Genomic DNA, 17,862 nt, shown 5'->3' with positions numbered 1-17,862 from the left:
CTCTGCCAGGCACTGGAAAAACAGGTGAAGGCGTAGGAAGATCCAGCTAACCTGACGAAGTCCAGTGCTATGTGCACTGATGGAGGACAGGCTGACAAAACAAACACAAGGGGGGCACGTCCCACCAATCTGTGGCACACCAACACCCCCCCACCCTATCCCCCTGCCCCAGCACTGGCCCCAGGAACTGGGGGTGTCTGTCCAGCTCTGCTTCTCCGGTCTGGGGGTTGCTGGCGGCTGGGTCAGTGCTGGATCCACTCAGCACCCAGCAGCACCCAGCAGGCGGTAGGCACAGTGGAAGCAGGGAGCGGGTGTTTAGACACCCTGTCCCTGCCCATCTCCCTCCCCTGTCCCACACACCAACAACTGCTGCTGGTCCTGCCAGGTGTTGGCCCTGCCTCCCTCCTCCAAAGCTAGGATTCTAGTCTTCCATACTCCCAACCACCCCTGGGGCTGCCCCAGTGGCCCCTGCAGAAACCAGCAGCTCTGAAGGCCTTGTCCCCAGGGGAACTAGGAGGACGCAGGTGCAGGGTGGGGTGGGGCAGGGCAGGGGTGGGGTGGGCATTCCCTTGCTCCTTCCCCCTCCCACCCCGACACATGCATTCACACAGGGGCTATGCTCTGGCTTCAGAGCCCAGGCAGCTGGTCTCAGCAGCATCCAAGCCCCTCATCGGCTGCCCTGCTCCTGGGGTGCCCCTGAGCCCAGAAACCTCGGGGCTGTGGGAGGGGAGGTGGCGTCTGCTTTGCTCTCAAGGGAGCCCCTAGAGACGGCAGCAGGATGGGTGGGCGGCCCTCGAGCCCCCTGGACAAGCGGCAGCAGCAGCACCTGAGGGGTGAGCCAGCATGGGGTGAGGTGGGAGTGGGGCAAGTGGAGTTTGGGGCTAAGGTTGTCAGACACAGTGTCTGAGAGTAGTAGGATGCCTACTAATGGGAATTCCAGATAAGTAGTGAATACTCTTGTATAAGTATGTCCCAAATTTTGCATGGAAACATACTTAGGCTAAAAAATGGTTCCTAATTTCTCTGAAATTCAAATTTAATTGGTGTCATGTATTTTTATTTGGTAAATCTGGTAACCCTATTTGGGGCATGGGTTCAGGAGGAGGGCGAGGGACCAGGTGGGAGGTGTCCCAGGCCCAGCCAGATCTCCTGGGCTGATTTTCCTCGATGAGAAGGTTCCAGCAGGGCCTCTGCATGGGGACCCTGGGGAAACAGGCTCAGTTTCTGATTCGAGACTGAGAGGGGCTGGTGCCCTCACATAGTTGAGCACCAACTGTATGCTGGGTACTGGGGACACAGTGGGGTTGAGAATGTTCCACTCTCCTGGGCTCATAACCTGGACCAAGAAAGAAGATCAAGTTACATTACAGGAATGGCAGGTGACGGATGAACGCAGTGGAACCCCATAGGTTCCTCAAGTGGAGGGAAGAAGAGGCAGGTAACTGCCCACCATGGAGATGATGGCCAAGCCAGGGCGGGAGGATTGTGATGGAGTTGGTGGGTAGGAGATGTGGGAAGAGCATCCCAGGTAGAGGGAACAGCATGTGTACAGGCATGTGGTGTGTCTTGCAAACACTTGAGACCGACCATTCAAGTTCACACCATGGCCCTGCCCTCACTCGCTGGGTGGCCTTGGGCAAATGACGTCAGCTGTCTAGGTCTCATTCTCTCACCTGTAAAACAGGGATAGCAACAATGTCTAGTTGTGGAACCATTGTAAGGATTCAGTAAGTTACTTTATGCCATGTATTTTTTTTTCTATAGTGGCTTAAACAAGATAAAGATTTATTTCTCTTGCCTATAGAGAGGTACAGTGGTGGGCAGGCTGATAAAAGTTAGACACCTGAATTCCTCCTGCCACATGTGGCTTCTGTGCCCAAACCCACCTCATGGTGCACAATAACTGCTAAAGCTCCAGCCATTGGGTCCACATTCCACGCAGCAGTTTGGATTTACGTTTTACATTTAGCCAAGTGCACACATCTTTGGGGAACAGTTTGAAGGACTTTGAAACTTGTGTGATCACTTCCTAGATCAGAATGCAGAAAGTTCCCTTGTGCTAGGGTGAGGCTTTTAAAAGATTTCAAAACTCTCCCCAGGGAAGGGGCAAGAGGAAACTTGGGGGTTCATTATCTTGATCGTGGTGATGGTTTCTTGGGTGCGTAAAGGTGTCAAAGCGCGTCAGATTGTAAAGTTCATTCTGCATCAGTTATAAATTAAGCCTGAGTCCCTAACCCCCCACCTGGCCCCCATGTGGATAGAAACAGCCTGTGGAGGGTGAGTGGAATTTGGAGCATGTCTTGTTAGGCAGCTTTGGGGCGATGGTGGGAGCTCACACGGGGCCTCCCTTGCCTGTTCTGACCCCTGCAGGGCCTGGTGGACGCCTTACCTTACCGTCTCCTTGCCCCTGCAGGCCAGGTGGACGCCCTGCTGAGGAACTTCCTGCCCTGCTACCGCGGGCAACTGGCAGCCTCTGTCCTGCGACAGATCTCCCGTGAGCTGGAGCCCCGGGAGCCCGCCGGATGCCAGCTGATGCGCAGTAAAGTGGGTGCCGCAAAGGAAGAGGGTGCTGAGTGAGGGAGGCTGGGGTGGGGGGCTTTGGTTCAGTCGGGGGCCCTCCTTACACCTTGACCCTAGCTGGCGCCAAGACCTGGGGAGACCATTAAGATTCATTCTTTGAACATTCACCGGGTACCTACTGCAAACCATGTTCCAGGCTAGACACTGGGGACACCGCACTGCCCCCTCTCCCCTCACCCAGGGTCATGGTCTGATATGGGGAGAAATGACCAAACACATTAACATATCATGATGCACGATAACTTCCCATAGGTTGCTATGGAGACAAGATGAAAGGCCATGTTGGGAGGTCGGGGAGTTGGGGTTCAGGGAAGGCACTCTGAGCTGAGATGTAAAGGATGAGAAGGGACCAGATCTGGAACCCAGAGTGGGAAGGGAATTCTAGGCAGAGGGCACAGCCAGTGCAAAAGCTCTGGAGTTGGAGAAGCCTCGCCTTGTCTATTGGGCAAGAGGCATGCCCATTGGACCCTCACGCCTTTGGACATGTGGTGCGCTCTGCCTGGTGCCCTTACTGTTCTTCCTCATGCTCCAGACATTCTTCTTCCAAGAAGCCTTCCTTGATCACCACAGCCCCTTCCTGGGTTGGGTGCTTCCTCTGGGATCCCTGTCCCGCTGCTTTTCCAGGGAAGCCTTGGGTCACACATCTGCCTCCCTCACTTGTCTGTCCTGTGAGGGCAGGGGCCAGCCTTGTCCACTCACTCCCCCAGACCCCTTGTGCTTATGTGTTGCCTATACATAGTAGAAGCTCCAGGAGAGTTTGTTGATGGAACATAAGAGGGTGGAGCTGGGACGCCTGGGTGGCTCGGCGGTTGAGCGCCTGCCTTTGACCCAGGGCATGATCTTGGAGTCCCAGGATTGGGTCCCGCATTGGGCTCCCTGCGTGGAGTCTGCTTCTCTCTCTGCTTCTCTGTCTGCCTATGTCTCTGCCTCCCTCTCTGTGAATGTCTCTCATGAATAAATAAATAAAATCTCAAAAAATAAAAAAAAAAGAGGGTGGAGCTGCCTGGCCTGGCTCCAGATGTCTCCTGAGCCAACTAATGGCTCCATGTGCTCTAAACAACTCACCCAGCCTTCATCAGCCTGGGAAATGAGTCTTCAACCAGTGAGGAAACCGAGGCACAGAGAGATAGGGTGACCTGCCTGAGGTCACTCTGCCAGCAAGAGGCAAAGCATGATCTGAACCTAGAGTCTGTGCTGGTTACTGACACTGGGTCCCTGCCCCAGTCGACTCTGAGCTTCTTCAACTTCCCTCAGATGCCTCTTTTCCCAGCTGTGCCTGGTCCTGGGCTGGAGGCTCCCTGCACTGTGGACACAGCTCACCTGGGCTCTCCCTGTCCCACTTGGGGCATCATGGGACCCCAGGTGTGGTCCCCACCTGCACCTTCTGTCACCTGTAGGTTCTTACCACCTGCGCCTTGGGCACAGTTGACTTTGGGGTTTGAGCCATGGTGGAGGGGGTGGGATTTCCCCCTTGCTTCAGTTTGAACATTTTAGAAAATTCTTATTTTATGTATAATTTCTATAATAATGCTTTAACAATATTATTCTGAAAAATCTCAGGCCTCAGGAAAAATCTGGAGAATCATTCAACAAACCCCTGAGTTTCTACCACCCCATCAAAGAATGAAAAGATCACAAATACGGTTAATTATTCATTGAATATTTATCGAGTGCCATCTGTGCACTGGGCCTCGCTCTGGGACCCAGTGATGAAACAAAACGTGCACAATTCAGATGGCCAGGTAGTGAGAGGAGCAACAAAGATAATAAAACAACGTGATGTTCCACCCTGCCCCAGGGAGGGGGTCTGTGGACAGACGACCAGCTGCTTCGCATGAAAGTGAACTGCACCTGCTCCCTGAACAAGCAATCCCACTTGTATTAGCTAACGTTGTGTAATGACACATGGCACCACCAGTGGCTGGAAACAACACACTTGTGTTATCTTACAGTTGGCTGTGGGTCAGGAGTCGAGACACAACCTCCTGAGTTCTTTCTTTTGGGGTCTCTCACAGGCTGCAATCAAGATGCTGACCAGGGCTGGGGTCTCATTGGAGGCTCAAGTGGGGAACGCCCTGCTTCCAAGTGACAAATTGTCAGCCTCCCAGGACTGTAAGGGGCATTATGTCAGTTTGTATTTGGAAGTGTCCCAAACAAGTGCATGCTGTTAGCATGTGAGAAAGGATAGCAGTGCCATGTCAGCAGCTCCCGAGCTCCCTGTACTTGGTGGAACCTGAGATGGGGTGGGGGGTGCTTTCCAGGTGGTATGGACATGGGGACAACAGTCTTTGCCCCTGACATCCACTGGTCCCTCCTCCTGCAGAAGCTTCCCCGAGTCCGTGAACACCGAGGGCATCTGACCCAGCTTGGGGGCCACCCACCCCGATGGCAGCCCATTTTCTGTGTCCTGCGTGGGGATGGCCGCCTGGAGTGGTTCAGCCTCAGGGAGGTAAGCAAGTGGCCCTCGTCCCTTCCTTCTGGCCTCACCATCCCACTCCTGTCAGCATGGGTTTGGGGTCCAGCTCCCAATGTGATCCTCTCTCTTTTCTTCATTTACCTAATATGAATCAAGGATCCTTATGAGATTGGCTTGGGGTGGGTGACTGGGTCCTGCTGGGCTGGGTAGGTAAACTGAGGTCCAAGAGTGGGAATTTTCTCATGGTCATCAGCAGAGCTGAGGTTGAAACTGGGAGGACGTTTGTGCATCCCATCTGGCTGGGGAATTCGGGCAGGTCATTTGTGCCCTTGGGACTCAGTTTCCACCTCTGTGAAATGGGATGATGGTGGCCCAGGCCACAAGGGGTTGTGAGGATTCAATGAGATAATCCTCATACAATATTTAGGACTAGCCTAGCACATAGTGAGTGCTGGGTGCTTGACTACATGAGAGGGACAGGGGGACTTCCCTAGCCAACCCTAAACCTTCCCCTGATCCAGTTAGGACATAGAAGCCACAGTTTAGACCTGTCGCAAGCTGGTTCTTTGGATGCCTTTCATAGGAATATGAAAATGGGGGCCATCCCCTGGGCTCCATGACCTTGACAGGGTATACTGTCCTGACTTCCCAGCGTGAATATCTCCACCTGTTGGACACTCTCTGTCCAGTCTCCTCAGGTAAGGTCCCTGGGACCTCAAGAGCAGGTTTGTTTTTTTTTTTTAAACCTTAGGATTGTTGACAGTTGGGGCCAAATCATTCTTTGCAGGAAAGGGGGGGAACCCTGTACATTACAGGATGTTGAACAGCATCCCTGGCCTCCACCCACGTGATGCCAGGAGCAACCCCCTATGCGAAGGGTGACAATCAAAAATATCTCCAGACATTGCCAAGTGTCCCCGGGGGGTAGCATTACCTTTGGTGTGCACCCCAGCTCTAGCAAGAGAAATATCCACTCTCACCAGAGAGAGAAGGAGAATTAGAACATTGGACCAGGGGATCCCTGGGTGGCTCAGTGGTTTGGCACCTGCCTTTGGCCCAGGGCGTGATCCTGGAGTCCTGGGATCGAGTCCCGCGTCAGGCTCCCAGCATGGAGCCTGCTTCTCCCTCCTCCTTTGTCTCTGCCTCTCTCTCCCTCTATGTCTATCATAAATAAATAAATAAATCTTAAAAAAAGAAAAAAAACATTGGACCAGAATCAAAGTAGCAAGGCTAAAAACAATAAAACCTGGTGTCAGCAAGCATGTGGGGATATGGGCACTGGTGGGTGGGAAAATCACACAGATTTGCTGCAGGATGTGTTGTTCAACCCAGCATTTCCAGGAGGGTTTTCCCTCCCTCCCCTCCTCCTTTCTCTCCCTCCAGCCCCCCTCTTTCATTATCACAACACTGTGCAGGAATAGGGAAAGGAACTGCATTATTGGACTGGTGGCATATGTATGACGAGTGCTCAGCACGGGGCTTGTGTTATCTCACTGAGTCTGACCAACAGCCGGCCCCATCACTAACTACCCCATTTCACAGCCGAGGACACCGAGGCTGAGGACTGTCAGGACCAGAATCTCACTTCTGCTTCACGGTGAAGCTATCCTGCCCCCAAGTGATGCAAAGATGTAGCAATAAAGACAGTTCGCAGAAATGATGATGCTGTTGAAAATATCAAAATCCATCCAGATACCCATCCTTCAGGGGTTGATTAAATAAACGATGGTCTAACCCTTAGAAAGGATAGCGGTGTAAGCAGCCGAAGGTGCCCCAGACATATGCAAGAGCAAAAAACTCCATCTTGTCACAAAAGCCCGCCTCACACACTTTGTGTGGATTTTAAGATCTGGAGTAACGTCCCCCAAAGTGTTAAAGGCTATTATTACCTCTGGGCACTGCGGCTGAAGGACCAGGGTGATCAGGGATTTCTACTTTCTGGATGACTGCATTTCACTGCATATCCCAGGTATGGCTCTGGAAATCAGAACCAAACACTGAGGATTTAGGACAACCCCAAGTAAATTAATTGAAAAGAAATTCACTCATTTTGTCCCATCAGGAGGTCATTGGTATCACTTTGAAGCCCATTTCACAGGCAGGACACCCAAGGTTCAGATAAAAAAAAAAACTGCACCTATGTATAGAGCTAGCAAATGATTTGGCAGGGTTTTGATCTGGACCTGGCTGACCCCCCTCCCCCACCCCCCACCCCTCACTATGAATTGGTAAGCAGGGCTCAGATCACTTGCCAACTCAGCTAGAATGGCAGTGGCTGCCCAGGCCTCTGTGTTAAGGAGGATGCTGAAGCTCAGAAACTGCTGGGATGGATGGTCGGTGTCTGCCCTGGGCTCACCTCCCTCTGGGTCTGAGCTTGAACAAGGATAGCACAGTTATGATAGCACGGCTCATGCTTATCGAGCCAACTGCCCATGCCGGGGGCTCCTCTAAGCATTTCATGGGTGTTTTCTTTTAGTGAACGAATGATTGTGGAGTGAGTGAGTGAATGAAGACACAATCTCCACTGTCTGCTTGCAGGAGATCATACACAGGAAGAGCCTGACCCCCTCCTGGAAATGCCGGTGACCTTCCCCCTGTTCCTGCAGCACCCCTTCCGCCGGCACCTCTGTTTCTCTGCAGCCTCGAGGGAAGCACAGCGCGCCTGGAGGCTAGCCCTGCAGGGCGGCATCCGGCTTCGTGGCACAGGTGGGCCCTGGGAAAGCTCAGAGAGCCGTGGGTCTTGGAGTCCTGCCCCTGCTGGCTATGGAGTTGTCTCCAATTTCTAGTTTTCTTATTTATGAAATGGATTGGGGTGGTGGGAGACAGAAGCAACCATAGGTAGTTATTAGTGACCAGGGCTGCGATGGGGACGCAGCCCTGTGGGAGCTTAGCCTGGGAGGTCAGAGAGGGCTACTCGGAGGCGGGATGTCCAGCCGGGGGTCTGACAAGGATAAGGGGCCAGCCAGGTGAAGAAGGGGAACAGGACCGACACATGTTGAGCAGGTTGTTGAGTGCACAAATGTACTTATGTGGAGCGGCTGTGACTGTCTACCAGAGGATGCTTTTTCCTAAATCATATTATAAAGGTGCCTTATGGGCTGGTGATGTCCTCGGGCACCGTGTTCCCTGCAGAAGGCACTGCTTGTGCAAGGGTCTGGAGATGGGTGAGCCTCGGGTGCTCCGGTACTGGGTGAGGAGGCTTCCTCCCCGGGTCGTGGGGAGCCAGGCGGAGGTGCGAGCAGGGGAGGAGTGGGCTGACACTGAGGAGCTGCCCCCGCAGTCCTGCAGCGCAGTAAGGCCCCCGCCGCCCGCGCCTTCCTGGACGCCGTAAGACTCTATCGGCAGCACCAAGGCCACTTTGGCGGCGACGACGTGACCCTGGGCTCGGACGCCGAGGTCAGTGCCGCGCAAGGCCGCCCCCGGGACCCCTCTAGGCCTGCCGGGGCGCCCACGGTTCCCTCTCCCGCAGGTGCTGACCGGGGTGCTGATGCGGGAGCTGCTGCCTGCGCTGCGAGCCCAGACGCTGCCCGGCCTGCGGGGCGCGGGCCGCCACCGTGCCTGGGCCTGGATCGAGGTACGCGCGGGGTCGCGGAGGTCGGGCCGATGCGGGACGGACCCGGGGGCCCACCTTGCCCCTCCTCGCGACTGGCCCCTAAACTCTCTCCCCGTCTCTCTGCGTCTCCATCTCTCTGTCCCCGCACCCGCGCCCCATGTCCGCTCCCTTCCACGCCACTGGCCCGTGGGGTCCCCTCGGCCGGGCGGGACAGCTCCTAGACGCGGTGCACGCCGCCGTCCTGGCCGGGGCCTCCGCCGGACTCCGCGCCTTCCAGCCGGAAAAAGACGAGCTGCTCACGGTCCTGGAGAAAACCATCCGCCCCGACGTGGACCAGATACTGCGGCAGCGGGAGCGCCTGGCGGGGAGGCTGCGGGGTGAGGCCTGGGGGCGGGGCCTGGCACATGGGGGCGGGGCCTGGGCAGACGGGGGCGGGGCCTGGGCAGGGAGGGGCGGGGCCGGGAGCCTGACTGGTAGAAGGGGAACCGGGTGGGTATAAGGGGTCGGGCGGAGAATCCCCGCCCTGAGACACACAGGGCAGGCGGGGTGGGGTGGGGGTGGGGGGAGAAAGGAAGGGCACGAGAGACCCGGGGTCAGTGGGAGTCAGGGCGTGGCCTGCGAGACAGGGGCAGCGTCCAGAGGGAAGTCCGGGCGAGGTAGGGCGTTAGGCTACGGATGGAGCCAGGGACACCCAGTCGGGAAACAGGCAGTGGCCGACCTGACCCGGGATACCCCCGGCAGATGGCAGAGGCTCCCACTCTGCTCGTAATCCAGACTCGGCCTCTGGCGTGTGCGACTTTGAGCTGGATGCTGCCAGACTCAAAGCCTCAGTTTTCTCCTGTGTAACAAGGTAGACGAGGGTGCCCAGAGTCTGAGCTCCTGCCCTCCTCCTGTTGGCCCATGGCTGCCTCTACCCGCGAGCACCTTGTGGAGGAGATCCAGGCCAGTATCTTCCACTCCCAGTCCAGGTCCAGGGCCCTCTAGAGTCGTGCCTGTGCAGGAAGGTGGACACACAGCTGTCCCTGGTCACTCAAAAGCTGCTGAGCACCATGGAAGCCGTTCTCTCAGCAGTGCAGACCCTCCTAGCTCAGGGCATGGACCGCCTGTCCCGCCACCTGCGTGGGAGCTCCTCTGGCACGTGGCTGCGCAAGGAGGTGAGCTCCAGTTTGGGGGTGGGGGATGAACAGGCAGTGTGCTAGCTTTACAGAAGCGTCATGTAAATTGTTTCATCTTTCCAGTTGAAAAACCTCTCTCGAAAACCTTTTCTGAACTTTGTTCTAGGTTGCTTTTTACTTATTGTAGACCACCATGCTATGGTCATTGGGGGCACAGTTTAAAACATGGTTGGGGGGAGGAGTAAAGTGACAAGAGTAGCATTTTAGCAACATGGGTCTTGAGTCACCTACCCTCAAATTCCTCCTGTTCCCATTCCTTTGTTGTTAGAGTCCACCCCATCCCCTAAGCCAGTGAACTCTGCTCCCTGCAGGCCACCTCAGTTCTTTTGATATTAAATGATCACTTACCGAGTGCCAGGAAAACCTCAATTCATTAAACTTTCACTTCATAATCACCTCCTCCAGGAATCTCTCTGCTCCCTCTCTGCATCCACAACTACCTGCTTCCTTCCTCATAGAGGTGTTTACATACCTCTGTAGTGGTTTATAGTTTATGTCCAACTTTTCTGTGAGCTCCTTGAGGACAAAGACCATATTGAATTACTCCATTTCTGCAGCCGCAGAGCCCCCCAGCATAGATGGGGCATCAGGTGGTGGGTGTAGATGTGACAAAGGCTATTGCTTGTTTCCTCTCAGTCATGCCAGAACTGCATGTTAGCCTTTTTTTTTTTCAGGTTTCACCGTTTTATGTCCATCACACCATACCTGTTACTTTTATTATGCATTTTGGGGGGTAATGACTGAGGTGGGATGTGTTTCCATTTGCATATCTCCTACTATGAATTGGCTGTGAGATCCTTGGCCCTGCTTTTCCATCAACTGATGGTGTTTTTCTCACCTGCCTGCCACTGGAGTCCAGGTTTACTCATTTGGGGAGATGCCCTGGGACCCAGAGCTGATGCAGACCTGCTACCGTGAGGCTGAGAGAAGCCAGGGCCGCCTGGGTCAGCTGGTGGTGCCATTTGGCTTCTCTGGAACACGAAGCCTCATGTTTGGGGCTCAGGATCTTGCACAGCAGGTGAGGGGGGAGCGGGAGGCTGCAAGGAGGCAGGCAAGGGGAGCAGCCCCCACTGAAAAGGTGCCAAGGATGTGCTGGGGAGACCATGAGGGCAATAGACCTGGCCTCCTTCACTGGGATCACATGTGGGAGACAGGGCTGTGGTGGGAACACACAGAGTTAGGAGAACCTCCAGGAGGAGAGGACTTTCAAACTGAGGCAACAGGGGGATAAAAGGGGTGGGGTATGTCCTGGGTAGAGGGAGCAGTGTGGATCAGCTCTGGGAAGTGAGGGAATTTGTCTGCATTTGGGGGAAGTGAAGCCATTGATAAACATTGGGTTGTAGGTTTCAAGCAAGGGCAGAAAGGTGGGAGATATGCCAGCAAGATATGGACAGATGGGTCAGGGACTTGAATGTGGGGCTAAGGGGCCAAGCACTGCCCTGAGGGCAATGGGAAGCCATAGCAGATGTGTGAGCAGGGGAGGGGCGTGACCAGATTCAAGATTTAGGAAGCCCTGCATGCTGTGGGGAAGGGGAGTTCTTGGGTACAGGAGTAGAGTAGGCAGGAAGGAGACCTGAACCAGAATGGGTGCTGTCAGTAGACAGAAGTGGGGTGTGTTTGAAGGCCAAGAGAATAGGACCTGCTAATTGACATGGTGAGTGAAGGAGACAGGGATTGCAAATACTGAGTGCTGCCCGGTATAGTTGTTCAATTTGTACACTGCACAAGAGCACTCAGCCAAGGAGGCTGAACTCTGACCAGCTCTCTGCTCCCCAGACTGAGCACCCTGGCACCATCCTCCAGGGGGGAGGGCACTTTCTGCTAGGTTATATATAGCTTCCAACTGATTGCATGACTCCCAGGTCCTGAGTGGAGGGGGATGCCGTTTCTTGAGACAAAAAGGAGGTTGGGGCAAAGTGGCTGGTTGGGTCAGTCTGGATGCTGAGAAGGGTTAGCCAGGCAGGTGCGGGGCCCATAAGGCCAGAGCATGGATTCCCAGGGGTTTTATCAGTTACTCTTCCTGCAGCTTATGGCTGACTCTGTGGCCACCTTCCTCCAGCTGGCGGACGAGTGTCTGACCACAGCCCTCAACTGCACCCAGGCTGCCCAGCAGCTGGAGAAAGTCAGGGGCCGTGTGCTGAAGGTGAGGTCCGCTGGGGGAGGGGGGCACGGCAGTGGGCCTGGGTGCTCAGCTGGCCACTGGACCAGCCACGTGTGTGTCCTGCAGAAGTTCCAATCCGACAGCAGCTCGGCACAGAGGGAGTTCATCCGCGGGTGGCTGCTCTGCATCTTCTTGCCCTTTGTGTTGAGCCAGCGGGAGTGGAGCTGCAAAGTGGTGAGTAATGGGGCACGCAGGGGCACATCCTAGAGGACAACTAAGTGTCTGTGTCCTTCCTTCCTTCCTTCCTTCCTTCCTTCCTTCCTTCCTTCCTTCCTTCCTTCCTTCCTTTCTTTCTTTCTTTCTTTCTTTCTTTCTTTCTTTCTTTCTTTCCTTTCTTCTTTAAAAATATTTTATTTATTCATTCATGAGAGACAGAGAGAGAGAGGCAGAGACACAGGTAGAGGGAGAAGCAGGCTGCATGCAGGGACCCCAATGTGGGACTCGATCCCGGACCCCAGGATCACGTCCTGAGTCAAAGGCAGATGCTCAACCGCTGAGCCACCCAGGCGTCCCTGTCTGTGTCTTTCTATACAGTGGACAGAGTGCTCGCTCCTTCAGAGCCACTGTGATGATAAGAGATTATTGTGCCCTGAGCCCTATGGCCGGGTTGGATGACTCTTCTGGGCTTCCTCAATGCCCTCTGCTTCTCCCAAGAGAGTGCTCGGCATCTGTTATTTGAGAGCCAGGGTGGGGGCCCAAGCAACGCATATCAGTGGGTGACACAGGCTTCAGAGAAGGGAGGAGGCAAAGAGGGAAGGTATGTATGTTGGGAGGTTTTCCGGGTGGTCCAGGAGGCTCTCCCTAAGAAGCAGAGTACCGAGGGCATGAGCCATGTCCCGGGGAAGGGTGGTCCAGGCAGAAGGCACAGCATGTGCAAAGGCCCTGAGGTAGGACCATGCTTGTGTGTGGGAGGAATAGTGAGGAGGCACGTATGGCTGGAACTCAGTGAGTGAGGGCATGGGGAGAGGGTGAGAGAGAAGGTCACAGGGGCCTGGTCACACAGGGGCATCGGGCAGGTGCTGATGAGATCCTCTCGGAGAAGAAGTTGGATGGGAGGGCTAGCAGAGATACTGCACTATTCCCTTTGAGATATGATGGGCTGGGTTTCATCAGTCCCCACAACACCCTGAGGGAGGATGGATCACAGAGGCCATGTTATAGATGAGGACATTTAGACCCAAGGCGCCCCCCGCCCCCTGCCAGCTAATCAGGGTCAACATTGCAGCCCTCCTGTCCAGCCCAGCCCCTCAGCTGCCTCTCTTCCAGGATCTGCTTGAGTTAGAAGGAGACGTCCTTGCTGTGGGTAGCCCGGCCCTGACCCTCGAAGGCATCTATGAAGACATTGTCCAGGGGGTCCTGCTTCAGAGGATCAATGGAGGTGAGCCCCATTCCTCTATGGCTCAAGGAAGCCTGGTGACCCCTGGCTGTGTATACCATGTTCTGCCAGGCTCCCCATCGCCTCTTACTTCTGGTCAACATTAGCCCTTTGGCTGAGGGTAGGACTGGGACAAATGGGGACTGGGGTGAGTGAGTCTTTGAGGGGCAGTGATGGAAGTTCCTAAAGGAGGGAGTATTGGAACAAGGTTGTGAGGGGTGTATAGGAGTTCTTAGGATGAAAGGAAGGAGGCAAAATTCAGAAACTGGGGGTGGACATGCATATTTATTCATTCAGCAACCACTCTTTTTTTTTTTTTTTTTTTTTCTGGGCTGGCATTAAAGCCCCAAGGATTCTTGAATCTTCCGGGCTGGAGAGTAGCTCTAGAACCATCTCTTCTCCTTCTTACTTCATTAGTTGCTCATGACCCAATGCCTGAGACTGCAGAGATGTGTGCTGGGATGAGCCATGTGAGATTGAGGGACTGTCAGGGCCTCCATGTGGCTGATGCAGAGAACATGGAGGAGAATGGAAAGAGAGGAGGCTGGAGGCTGCCAGGGCAGGTGTGCAGGGCCTGGAATAACAGGCAGAGGAGGTTAAGCTTTATTGAGCGGGCACTGGGGAGCCATGAAGGGTGTGTGAGCAGAGGGCAGCAGTGACCAGATTGGAAGCCAGGCAGGAAGCTGAGGGCACAGTTCTGGAGGCAAAGGATGGACTCAGGGGCAGCAAACAAGTGTATAGAGCCCAGGTATGAGGCTGAGGTGGGAGTCTGAGGTGGTTGGGCTGGGCATTGCTGAGTCTACAAGTGGGGCCGCAACACTGGGGACAGTGTATACAGGAATAAGTGGGGTCCTGAAAAGCCTCTATTTGAAGGACACAGAGGAAGAAGGGACACAGAAGGAGCAGTTGGAGATGATGGGAGAAAGCCAAAGACGGTAGGATTTGGGGAGCCAGGAAGTAAGGATGCAGATGTCCTTGGTCTTTGGGCATCCAAACAAAAAGAACTAAGTTCCCTTAAAAAGGGGCATTTTAAGTAGAAAAAAAAAAAAAATTATTCTCTAATTGGAGAAAAAAAAAAAAAACCTTAGAGAGCTTCTGTTCTTAGAGATTTTACATGTCCTTAGTGTCACTCCAACATTAATTGACTTGCAATGTCTGCTCAGAGTGCTGTGTTGGCAAGTGGGGCTGGTAGGCAGCGCAGTGAAGGTGTGGGGATCAGCTAGCGATGTCTGCCATGGGCACAGTATGGAAAGAGGCTTACTTGAATCACTCATTTTGGGTTCCTGGTTGAGACATTTCCTCCCATCCTTTGCCCTCCTGTGGCCTCTCTGAGAGAATGCATGGAATCCCCAGGTGGGTCCAAGGGTTTATCTTTTGCTTTAGAATTGAAAAAGGCCCTCCGTGTCAGTGACGTGTCCTGCACTTTGGATGGTTGCTCAGCGGCCCCATGGGACCAGACAGGAGTAGGTGAGCACCTCATAAGCTCTTGGGCCATTCTGCTAAATTGTTGGGGGGCAGGGGACCTCCTATGGGGTGTAAGGGATGGTTCTAAGTGTGGATTCCTGGGTGGAACAGCGTATACCTTACATCCTGACCCAGAGGGTTGGCCAAGCTATGGTGAACAAGGGCAATGGGGAGCAAGTGTTTGTCTGAGCCACAGAGGTACCCTCTGACATGGACATCAATTGGTGTCCCATTTCGTCTTGCCAGGACTCTGTGGAGTCTCTCCCAGCAGCTACCAGTTCCCAACACTGCAAGGGGAGATTCTGGTGATGGGGGCCTTGGGTCTACCACAAGTGAGGGCTGCTCTGGGAGATGGGTACAGGGAGCCATGCTCAGGGCCAGGGCAGCCTGCCCTCCTACTACAGGATCCTACAGTGAGCTCTTTGTTGGAGCAGTAAATGCATGTTGGGCTGGGGCTGGCATTGCTGCTGGTGCAGGGATCCTCAGCTCCAGCTGTAAGATGGAAATGCATCATGGGGACTTCTCTGAAATGGGGCAGAAAACAACTGGTCCAACTAGAAGCAGACCAGTGGGCAGGACGGCTATGATCTGGATATTCAGAACCCAGGGCAGGTGCAAGGATTCTGGAACAGCTCACACCTCAATCCCCTTGAGACTTGCTATTCTGAGAGCCTTGTGAAGCCACCCAACTAAGTGGCTTCTATATGACCCACAGAAATTCTGAGATAATGTGTGCTAACTTTTAGAGTTATTTGTTACGCAGCAGTAGCTAACTAACATGCTGCTGATCTGGGATAAATCCTGTAGTCGATCACTGTATATAAACTGAAGAATATTCACATGTACTGGGATAAATGAAGATTAAACTGCCTTAGGAAGACTTCCGGATGTCAGAATATCTGGGGAATCACAATTGAGGATGAGGGATTACAAATGGGGCCCCTTAATCTATTTGACTAGAATCTAACCAGTGATGGCCATTTTGCTTCTAGTCTTTTGAACTAACTGTTACTGCTGTAGAGAATGACCTGGTACCTACTGTCCTGGCAAGTGCAGGTCCCTAAGGGTAAATCCCCCAGTATGAAATCTCAGGGTCTCGAGCATTTGTGTTTGGCGTTTCAACAGCAGTCTCCAGAGCACTCTCCACCAGGGTGGTCCCACCTGGTACCCCTCACCTGTGTGCCAGTGGCCCATTTCCCTCCAGGCTGCACAGGCTACCAGCTGACTCAGGATTTCTCAGATCTTCTGAGTGAAAAACGGTGTCTTGGCATCATTATTGTGAGCATCTTTTTTGGGAGATGAGATTAGCATCTTTTTGTGTGTTCAGGAACTGTTTTTAGCTTCTTTTCTCTGAAACTTTATTCCTCTCCTTGGCCCACTTATCTTCTGGGCACTTGTAATTTTCTGTTCAGCTTCTTTTGCTGGGCTTGCATTTACTGAGCATTTATTATGTGCCAGGCATTTGATGTGTTTTGGCATCCTTATGACGCTTTGTATTTTGCAGATGAGGAAGCTGAGGCTCAGAAAGGAACTTGCCCCGGGCAGCCAGGCTCTGGTGCTGAGGTCCAGCCTTTCTGCCCGCTGCCTCCTCCGAGAACATTCTGCAGCTAAGTCTTCAGCCACTTCTGTCCTCATTCGTTCGCAGTGGATAAGTGTGTGCTAGTGGAATTTAAGAGTCAAAGCATATGCACCATTTCAAGCCTTTTATAACCCTCATACCACCTCCACCTCATTCCTCTCTGAAAAAGCTGGTCTTTTTTTACACTCCCATCAGCAGCATTTGTGCATATTCTCCATATCCTTTCCAAACACTAGAAATTTTCCTAACAGAGCAAAAGTCAATTTGAAAGACACACACATTTCATTGTTTTATTTTGAATTTCCTTAATGATTACACTGAATCTAAACATGTGTTTATTGGCCATTTTTATGTTTGTGCTTTTATTTTTTTAAGTGAATTGCCTGTTCATGGCTTTTACCTACCTTTCTCTTCAGGAGATTTTATCTTTTTCTTATTGATCTCTAATAACTCTTTGTATATTAAAGATATTAATGCTTTGTTATACAGGTTACTGGTATTTTTATTCTTAGCATGCTGTGGACCTTTTGGGTTTGTTTATTTGCTCCAAATCTTAACTCAGTTTCAAGTTTCCCAGCTGGGAGCGAAGGATTTGCTGACTTCCCTCTGCTTGCCAGAAAAGTCATCTGTCTACCCGGGGTTTGGCAGCTTCTCTGTATCACAAGCCTTCCAGCTGCTTCCGGAGTAGGTTCCGGGAGGGATTTCCCCAGGGTCTTTCTCGGTTCAGCTTTCAGAGGGGAATGTGCACACTCTGTGGAGTTGGTTTCCTTCCATTCCACCCTGGAGTTTTCAGCCTCCCCAATAGAAAGATTCTCTTCACTTTTCCTGACTTCACCCTCCAACTCAAACCTCTGAGATACATTTGTGCTTCATGGCCCTCATACAGCTGTTTTTTTTGTTTGTTTGTTTGTTTGTTTTTAAAATTTTTAACCCAAGATATGACGTTAACTGCAAAATTGAAGCAACAACAACTTGTCATCCTGCCACCTTTGAGAAAATCACTATTAGCTTTTGGTTCTAAAATCTTCCAGTCATTTGTCAATTTATCAGGGTACGGGATGTGTCTTGTCACTCTGTTTTTCTAACTTAATATGAATGATCTTTCCTTGTCAGGTCCATAGAGTGCAAAATTGTTTTTGCCATTTTATTCCAGAAAGTTTCAAACATACCCCAAAAGCAGAGCCCCCTGTGTGCCCCCACTTAGATTCCGCAGCGACCAAGGGTGCCCTGATTCCTTTCCTCTACATCCTTCCCTCACCTCCTTAGTCAGTCATATAACCAGTACATTTGAGGTGTGTTTCCAAAATACTCAGCAAAAAAACTGAACTTGTGTAAAAATGGTTGTTGTAGAAAAAAATGGAGAACAGAAGCAAAGGAGAGAAATGAAATTGGAAGAAGGGAACGAACAAGGAGAAGGGCATGGGGAGGAGGAAGGGCAAGTATGACCAATTCTGTTAGCCAAGCTGGGAGATTTGGAGCTTTTGGGGTGAAGCCCACCTTTTCCTTAGGTTCAGACCCTACTGTCCTTTGAGCTCAAGGACACACTACCTGTGCCCTGA

General features: G+C 52.7%; 1 protein-coding gene across 2 annotated transcripts; it reads left to right on the top strand.

Annotated features, from left to right (window-relative positions):
- Positions 1-585: 585 nt before the first annotated feature.
- On the top strand, positions 586-16,787 carry NIBAN3 (niban apoptosis regulator 3). Of its 2 annotated transcripts, none has more exons than XM_072786801.1 (15): positions 586-833; positions 2,414-2,544; positions 4,904-5,029; positions 5,580-5,694; positions 7,535-7,702; positions 8,277-8,392; positions 8,466-8,570; positions 8,764-8,926; positions 9,513-9,703; positions 10,584-10,742; positions 11,751-11,867; positions 11,952-12,059; positions 13,137-13,263; positions 14,644-14,727; positions 16,229-16,787. In XM_072786801.1, exons 1-15 carry the CDS (start codon positions 779-781, stop codon positions 16,333-16,335), a joined length of 1,872 nt encoding a protein of 623 aa, XP_072642902.1. In that variant the 5' UTR covers positions 586-778; the 3' UTR covers positions 16,336-16,787. The 2 variants fall into 2 exon arrangements, with proteins under 2 accessions (XP_072642902.1, XP_072642903.1); XM_072786802.1 differs by having other exon boundaries at positions 587-833; positions 13,152-13,263.
- Positions 16,788-17,862: the final 1,075 nt, after the last annotated feature.

Source organism: Canis lupus, chromosome 19 (genome assembly GCF_048164855.1).
Source record: "Canis lupus baileyi chromosome 19, mCanLup2.hap1, whole genome shotgun sequence".
Classification (NCBI taxonomy): domain Eukaryota; kingdom Metazoa; phylum Chordata; class Mammalia; order Carnivora; family Canidae; genus Canis; species Canis lupus.
This window is presented reverse-complemented; position numbering and strand designations above follow the sequence as displayed.